At 32.5% G+C, this 8,933-nt stretch overlaps 1 protein-coding gene across 1 annotated transcript in view; it reads left to right on the top strand.

Moving 5' to 3' along the window:
- Nucleotides 1–8,568, top strand: part of LOC107746554 (CLIP-associating protein 1-like) — a 52,652-nt gene extending 44,084 nt beyond the window's left edge. Inside the window, exons 18-24 of the mRNA XM_016560810.1 lie at nucleotides 728–835; nucleotides 1,296–1,334; nucleotides 2,488–2,646; nucleotides 5,298–5,405; nucleotides 6,701–6,760; nucleotides 8,144–8,247; nucleotides 8,351–8,568. Coding sequence (XP_016416296.1) covers nucleotides 728–835; nucleotides 1,296–1,334; nucleotides 2,488–2,646; nucleotides 5,298–5,405; nucleotides 6,701–6,760; nucleotides 8,144–8,247; nucleotides 8,351–8,449 — 677 coding nt within the window. The 3' untranslated portion in view covers nucleotides 8,450–8,568. The remainder of the gene's footprint in view (nucleotides 1–727; nucleotides 836–1,295; nucleotides 1,335–2,487; nucleotides 2,647–5,297; nucleotides 5,406–6,700; nucleotides 6,761–8,143; nucleotides 8,248–8,350) is intronic.
- The last annotated feature ends 365 nt before the right edge of the window (nucleotides 8,569–8,933 follow it).

The following is an 8,933-nucleotide window of genomic DNA, read 5'->3' as shown; positions in this document are numbered from 1 at the left end:
TTTTATTATATTAAATTAAATTGTAAATTAAATTTATATTATTTGTTAAAATATGAATATTAATTTAATTAATATTTAATTCATAATTAGTTACGAAGGCAACATTTCAACATTTAAATTTTTTATCTAATATTTATATTTTATTTCAGCTGTATTTCAATTCAGTTTTCATTTTGATTTTAGTTGAATTTTTTGTCATTTTATGTGCTTTTGTCATTTTTATTAGTTTTTTTTAATATATCTAAATCCTTTTAAGTTATTTCAGTTTTACTTTTATTTCAGTTAGTAATTTTTGTACTTCAACTTGTTGCAAAGGAAACATTTCAACATTTTCATTTTATGTTTTTCATCTAATATTTTATTTTATGTCAGCTTTGTTTAAATTATTCAGTTTTCATTTTGATTTCAGTTGAAATTTTAGTCATTTTATGTGCTATTGTCATTTTTGTTAGTTTTTAAAAATATTTTTACATTTATATTTCAATTTGTTTTATTTCAGTTATTAATATTCATAGTCATACTAATAACTTAAACTTATTTCAAAATGTTCTTGTAGTTTAAGTGTTTAATCAAATATTTATATTTCATTTTTATATGTTAAAAAATAGATTAATATATATATTTATTAAATAAATATTAAAATAAATTTATTTTGCAGTTACTGAAATGATTTTTGTGTTCATCCATAATTTTACGGATCTGTATTTTTTCCTCTGTCTTCCTGCAGGTCGTGTGCGAACAAGACGACAGAGTTCAGAGACGGCAGCTGGGGGCGGAGCTTCTGTGACAGACAGCAGGGGGCGGAGCCGAGCCAAAGCTGTGCCCCAATCACAACGTGAGTTTGCCGTTACATCATCCTGTTCAGCTGTCCTGCTCTGGCCCACAAATTAGATCAGGATTTATGCCTGTCAATCAAATATCTTCACAGAGAAATGATAGACAATTAAAGAAATAAATAAATAAATTGCGAACATTCATTGTTTGTGTTTAGGTGAGTAAATGATGGCAGTGTTTTCATTTTGGGGTGAACTGTCCCTTTAAATAAATGGTAAACCTTGGTCAATAGATGTACAGTATGCTTTAATATCATTGGCTGCAGTGTAATTTACATTATACTTCAGTATAATGTGGCTCTCGTGTGTTTTCGGTTGACGTCCCTCTTAACGAAGACATATGAACTCCATCTGTCTTCTTGTGCCGCCTCGTAAACATCAGCATGCTTTAGATCAGCGGTAGTTCATGCTGATGCATGGACTCATGGGTAATGTAGTTTCTCTTCACTGTCCCGCGTCAAGGATCCAGATCGGCTAATCCGGTGGGGGGTAAAACTCACGGTACGGAGTAAAACACGGATTGACGTCTGCATGCGTCCCGTCATGAAAGCATGATCCACTGTACTGCTGCGATTGATTCCCGCTGTGTTATTAGTATGATTTTGCTAATTATTTATAATTTATCTCTGTTTTTGTCAAAGTCCCTTTACGGCGAATCGGTTTACTCGGTGTCACTCTTGCTAACGGCTTTGGTTAGTTATTTCCAGCCAGTTTCGTTATCATTCACTTATAATAAAACTATAAAGAAATTTTTTTTTTTAAATAAAACTAAAATAAAATTACAATATTTAAAAAAATTAATACAAATTTTTGAAATAATTAATTAATAAGTTTAATAAGTAATTAATAAGTTGAAGTTGAAGTACAAAAATTACTAACTGAAATAAAACTAAAACTGAAATAAGAATAAATTAAAATTAAAATATATAAAAAAAAATGACAAAAGCACATAACACAATTACTAAAGATTAAGCCAAAACGTAAAAATAATGTAAAAAAAAATAATGCTAATAATAAAACAAATTAAAAATATTTAAAAATATATATATATAAAAAAACAAACATTTACAAAAAAAGGCAAAAGCTCGTAACACAATTACTACAACTGAATAATATTTAAAATTTTAGAAATAAATTAAATCTATTTAGAAATATTCAAAAAAGAAAACTAAAAAAACGGACAAAAGCACATAACACAATTGCTAAAAATGAAGCCAACACTGAAAAAAATAATGTAAAAATTAAAACATTTAAAAATAAATTAAAACCGTTTTGAAATGTTTAAAAAACACAATACACAAATAACACAATTACTAAAAACTAAGCTAAAACGGAAAAATAACAAAAATAAAACATTTTAAAAATAAATAAAATATTTTCAGGCTGTAACAACAAACCCTATTTTGTAAAGGATCTCTTAAATGAATTCATAATGTAATGATAAACTGAACAAAAGCTTGCCGTATTAAGTGTGATATTTTCTCCATTTATCAATGTACGAGTGGACGGTTTCTGCCTCGCACAGCCTCTGTTTTTGTGTCTGATGCATGTGCTTCTCCCATCCCCTTTTGTTGATGTACTCTAGACATATACAGTATTTACAGTAACACTGACATTCAATCAAGTCACCAAATTATATATGTCTGTGTTCTAGCGGGCAGCCGCTCTAGTTCACCCGGGAAGCTCTTGACTTGTTCTTCCGGGAGAATCCCTCGATCCGCCGGATCCGCTCGAGCGCCGGCAGACAGATGCAGTAAGATCCCGCGCAGTCAAGGCTGCAGCCGAGAGACGAGCCCCAGCCGAGCACGAGACGGTGAGACATTTACATCTGTTCACCTTCTCATCCAATGCAACGTAACACTGTTCATACTGCATAGAAACGGCTGTAAGAAACATGTCGCAATGCTCATGAAATGTTTTTAAATTCAAGCTTCAAATAGTGAAACTGTTGCATTGAGGAGGGAGAAAATGAACAAAACTGGAGCTTTAAAGCCGCATTTACACGGTCACCCTATTGCATTTTTACCTGGATCTTGTTGCATTCATATACATAGCAAAAACACATCCGATTTGGGCCAATTACAAATGGTAATGTTGAATATTGAACACTGAAAACGTCTCTGTTACGTATGGAACGTATGGTTCCCTGTCTTAATTGTTTAATTTTTTATAATGTATTACCTTCTTGTTGATCAAGCAGTTCACATTTACAACGCTGCGTGTTTGCTGCATAAAAACATGGGTTGATTTTGTTGTTCAGACACAGTGGTCTGAACAAAAACAGCAGACGGGTTTACTAAAAATGCAAATTCATTCTCAGCCAGCAGGTGGCGCTTTCGGAACGGCAGAAATACAGCGGTTTCCCCGGTAACCGTGGTAGACAAAGCAGCGCAGCAGCTGACTTTGAAACATGCAGCACTCATACTTATTCAATGAAATCACAGCCTTTTTAAGTTTAACCGTCACATTGAAGGGATAGTTCACCCAAAAATGAAAATTAGCCCATGATTTACTCACCCTCAAGCCATCCTCGGTGTGTATGACTTCCTTCTTTCAGACGAATCCAATCGGAGTTATATTAAAAAATGTCCTGGCTCTTCCCAGCTTTATAATGGCAGTGAATGGGTGTTATTTTTCAATAGTCCAAAAGAAGTCCAATAAAGTGCATCCATCCATCATAAAAAATGCCTCACATGGCTCCGGGGGGGGGGGTGACTAAAGGCCTCCTGTTGCGAATCAATGCGTTTGTGTAAGAAACATATCCATATTTAAAACTTTATAGACCGTAATCTCTAGCTTCCGCTAACTGTCGTACACGCGTTCATTCCAGCGGATGACGTAGGCGTAGCGTAAGCTCCGGTGAGAATATGCTAGTCTCGCGAGAACCGATGTTTGTTTACAAGAGCAAAGGAAGCAAAGTTTCCTTACTTTAGCAAAGAAAAAACAGTCTCCTCTTGGCTTTCTATATATCGAAATCCTCCGACGTTTTCTTCGTTTTGTACTTCTAATTCTTGACCAGTTTTTTGTTTTGCTCTCTCCACTTCTCACTGGATCTTACGCTACGTCCTTCGTCATCCGCTGGATATTTTAAGTTCTTTACAGAAAAACTTAAAAGAGGGAGTAATAGACATGATTTTTGCTTTAGTGCATACGACTGTTAGCGGAAGCTAGATTACGGTTTATAAAGTTTTAAATATGGATATTTTTCTTACAAAAACGCATCGATTCGCATCAGGAGGCCTTTATTCACCCCCCGGAGCCGTGTAGGACACTTTTTATGATGGATGGATGCTCTTTATTGGACTTCTTTTGGACTATTGAAAATAACACCCATTCACTGCCATTATAAAGCTTGGAAGAGCCAGGATATTTTTTTTTAAATATAACTCCGAATGGATTCGTCTGAAAGAAGGAAGTCGTACACACCGAGGATGGCTTGAGGGTGAGTAAATCATGGGCTAATTTTCATTTTTGAGTGAACTGTCCCTTTAAGCCATATCGCAATTCTTGTCTTTCCATCCCCAAATTTAAGACCTCCTGAAATCATGGTTAAGACTTTCTTGTACCATCTTGTAACAAGAGTTTTTATGGCCTTAAATGTAAGTCTTTTTAAGGACCCGTCAACTTTTCAAATTTTTGAGAATGCTGTTGTTTTTCACTCACTGAAAGTTTCATCTGTCTGCGCGCCGCTCCCTGCTCTCTTCTGACCGGAGCAACAGTGAACCGTAGTTAACCGTAGGACCAAACGGCTCTGCTGAGCTGACCTTGATGTGCTTGATATAAATGTGATTTTATTAGAAATTAGCGCTTGCCGTTTATTTATTTCGTTATATCAAAAGGCTTTGCTGTGTGATCCGTGTGAGCAGCGCTGCACGTCACTGACATTCATGTGATCCGGTCGAAATGTCTCAGAATCCAGCTGCAGCTCCTCTGGTTGTTTGTCTTCATGTTGTTGTCCTTATATGAGCTTCATTCACTGCAGGCTGATAGTTTGTCTGGATCTAGACCGTTCTCTTCTTTAATATTTTCTGGCCTGCAAACACTGATGAAACATGTAATTGTTTGTGATTGAGCTGAAAACTTAATTTTTTATTTTTTTTTAATGTGTGTGTGTTTATTTGGACTGTTGTTCTTTTCTCTGTTGTTCATTATGTTTGGTTGAGTTTTTTGGTAAAATTTTTTTCTAATGTTTTGTTTGTTCATTTAAAACAATTTAAAAGATTATTTCTATATTTTTATATATTTTATGTTTATGTACGTTATTTTATAAATTTCCTGAAAGGGAAAGTTGAATTTAAATAATAATAATAATAATAATAATAATAATGTTATTTAGTTCTTGTTCTTTTCTCTGTTGCTCAATATGATTTGGTTGATTTGAATTTTTTTCAAATTAGTTTGTTCATTTAAAATAATTTTACAGATTACAGGTTCACTAGTACTACTACTACTAATGTTATTAAGTGCGGGCCAGTCGTATCCCGCGGCCCAGCATGAGTCAGGGCTGTAGTCGTGACACCAGTCGGGAGAGTAGCAGAGACACCAGTCCGGCTCGAGGGTTCAGTCCGCTGGGTAAGAGCCCAAAACCAGACCAGACCAGACTCCTGCGCATGTCTTTACTCACACTTCACTTATCTGAATGGTTTTGGTTTTAGGAGTTTGGATCTAAATGTTTCTCTTTCACCTTTAATTTCCCATGAAACTAGGGCTGAATGATATGACAAAAATATATGTTAATATTTTTCGCTTTTTTATGATATTTTCATATACAGGTCAATATCAGTGTTATTTTAGCATCACTGAGATACTATTATAGTTTTAATAATTATTTTGAATGAGTTTTTTTTAATTTTCCATTTTAATTTTAATTCTAGTTTAAGTTTTAGTCATTTTGTTGTGTGTTTTTGTCATATTTCTTAGTTTTTTAAATGTCTGTATAGTTTTTTTAAATAGAAATTTTTAGTTACATTTTAGTTATTTTAATACATCAAGTTTAGCTCAATAAGAATACTTGCCTTGTCAGCTAGCTGAAATAAAATGATATTATATTACATTATATTATTTGTATATTTTTATATATTTTGTCATTTTAATGATTTTCTTAAATGGTGAATTTGAATATAAATAATAGTCGTAATAATACTGTATATTATGTTAATATTATTATTTATATATTTTACATATTTTTTCCTATTTTTTTAATCTTCTTGAAAGGGGAAGTTGAATTGAATTATTATTATTAATAAAATGACAAATTAGAATTTTTTTGTTTTATTTTATGATATTTTATTTCAGTTAAAATTTATTTCAAGTAACAAAAATGTTTTTATGGTTTTAGTTTTAGGTTTAGTGAAATATAATAAACCTGGTTATTATTTATGCATTTGTTCTGAAATAGTATTAGAATATTTGATAATTTAGATTTTAATGCACCAATATAACAACACATAAAACAACAGCATTATATCATCTACATATATATATTTACTGCATCTTAATACATAAGAAAACTATGACATAGAGACTTCATGAACATTTTGAACTTGATGGCCAATTTAAAAACCTATTAAAATTGTTGCTATATTCACAGTGTTGTCTAATTTAATATTGCCAGCTAAATCAATGCAAACATGTCATCCAGTCCTTCCTCAAACTCTAAAATCTAACCAGTTGATTTCATATATTTCCTTTCCTATAACTTCTCTTCCTTTCACTGTGTTTGTGAGTGTGTTAGTAAGCTAAAAAAGTTAGTAAGCTAAAAAAAGCTAACTTTTTAGTTAGTAAGCTAAAAAAAAGCTAAAACTGTCACGTGTCACCAGAAAAATTAGGTTTTGTTTCTGAAATGTGTGTGACCTAATCCTTCCCAGCATCCCACAGACACTCGCGCTCCACCAGCGCTCTGACAGCCGCTGGCGTCCTGCAGACAGGTGATTGCACGAGTCCGGGTCACGGCACCAGAATCCAGATCATCAGTGTTTTTAACAGGGCTCATGCTGAACCTGTTCAGAGGTGTATATATCAGTCACATCCAGGTTTAGAGCGAGTTTCAGCTGATTTAGAATCCTGTGTGATGAGCTCAAACACACGGTGGCGCCAGAGACCAGCTCTACATTCATTAATGAAGCTTTAACACTGAATCAAACCAGCTCAGTTTCCCTGGATGTGAACTAGACGCTTGTTTTGCACCTTCGTAACTTTTTGTTTCATTTATGCTTGCTATATTTTTGTGCTTTCTTTGTTATTGTGAAATGTGCTTTTTTAAAATTGTTTGTTTAATTAAATTTTGTTTTATTTTTAATTGTATTTATTTTTAGTGGAATATTATGTGAAGTTTTTATTTGTGTGAAAAAATAAATATGTATGTCTCATTTGCCATCATATAATTTTAATATACAGTGGGGACCAAAAGTGTAATAAATTATATTTTGTATTTTTCTAATTTAATTTATTAAAAAATGTCTAATTTAATTTATTAAAAATTACATTATTAAATTACATGCATTATATTTCTTGTCCATTTGACAACATTTATTTATTTATTTATTATTTCAGCCTTCTGATGATATTCATATGCAGATCAATATCAGTTTGTATTAATATTTAAAATTATTTTATATTCTTATATTTTAATTTTAGTTAACATTTTAATAATTTTGTAATGTGTTTTTGTCATTTTTATTAGTTTTTGTTTTTTACTTACATAGTTTTTATTAATTTTTATTCAGTTTTAAATTTAGTTATTTTAGTACATCACGTTAAGATAATTGAAAATTTTAAATTATTTAGCTGAAATAAAATAAGTTTTTCTATATTTCATTTTATTTCAGATAATGATTTTTTTGAAGTAACGAAAATGTTTTTAGTTTTAGTTTAATATTTAAATTTTAATATTTATTCATTTGTTTTGTAATTGTTTTTATTTATTTATGTAATTCATGCATTCGTTCAAAATCCTAAAACTTTTTATTTCTGGGCTTTTTATTTCCAGGTTTGAATAATTAATCATTTGAATTAGATCTGAATCATACATTTTCAGCATTATTTCAGACTGTTGGACTCCGTTGCATATTTGTGTTTAATTTAGAAAGTTCTGCTGTTGTTTTGACTGATGTTGTTTCATCAGTTTTCTGTCATTTCTTGATTTGTTTTCTTACATGCAGAATTTTGTTTGCATTATTTTCAGTCAAATCAATCTTTGTGGTTGTGTGCTGTGATGCTGATGAATGAAAAGCATGCAGTGACTGTGTTTAGTTTTACTTGACATTGATGTTGCATGTTATGTTATTAATCTCTCTCTCCGTCTCTGTCAGATCGGTTCGGTCTCATCCATCAGGCGCGGATCTCGGCGTCTGTAAACGCCATGCGGATCCTGAACACGGGCACGGAGGTGGAGGCGGCCGTGGCAGACGCTCTGGTGAGAATCACGTCCTCAATCTCCAGTCTGTCTGTCATCTGTCAGCATATTCCTGAAGTGTTTGTCTATACTTTCCCTCTGCGTTTGTCTGGAAACCCTTCAGCTTTTAGGCGACTCCAGGAATAAGGTAGTAGATTTATGGACACCTGATTGTGTGCATTCTGCTCTCAAAATGTTCATCATCATTTCATTTGATTTGTAGTTTCTTTAATGATTCAATCATGCCTGCGGCATTTCATACAAATGTATAATATAAGATGAAAATGTCACAATGCAAAGAAGTCATAACGGTCCTAAAAATTAGCCTTCATTTTCTCAGAGAAAAATATTTTCACTAACAGTCAAAAGTTTGGGGTCGGTAAGATTTTTAAATATTTTTGAAAGAAGTCTCTTCTGCTCCTTAACACTAGAACCACCAGAGGTCGCTGTATACCTAAAAGCGCCAGCGGGTAAATTTTACCCACGCACATGACAACTGTATTTATATGGCTAAAGAACATATTATTTCACTGTATTATGCCGCTGTCTTCACAAAGAAGTGTCTAGAGTCATGAAATGATTATGTCTAGTCATCAACTATATTTTTATCCTGTTGTTTTATCTTCAAGACTTTTTAATGCAGGCTACACTAATCCATAACAGGTCAGTAGCCTAAGCTAAAAAAAAAAAAAAAGCCTGCACTGACA

Source organism: Sinocyclocheilus rhinocerous, unplaced genomic scaffold (assembly GCF_001515625.1).
Source record: "Sinocyclocheilus rhinocerous isolate Xijiao unplaced genomic scaffold, SAMN03320098_v1.1 scaffold1791, whole genome shotgun sequence".
Taxonomy (NCBI): Eukaryota; Metazoa; Chordata; class Actinopteri; order Cypriniformes; family Cyprinidae; genus Sinocyclocheilus; species Sinocyclocheilus rhinocerous.
The sequence above is the reverse complement of the archived record's forward strand: the minus strand, read 5'-3'. Positions and strand labels throughout refer to the sequence as shown.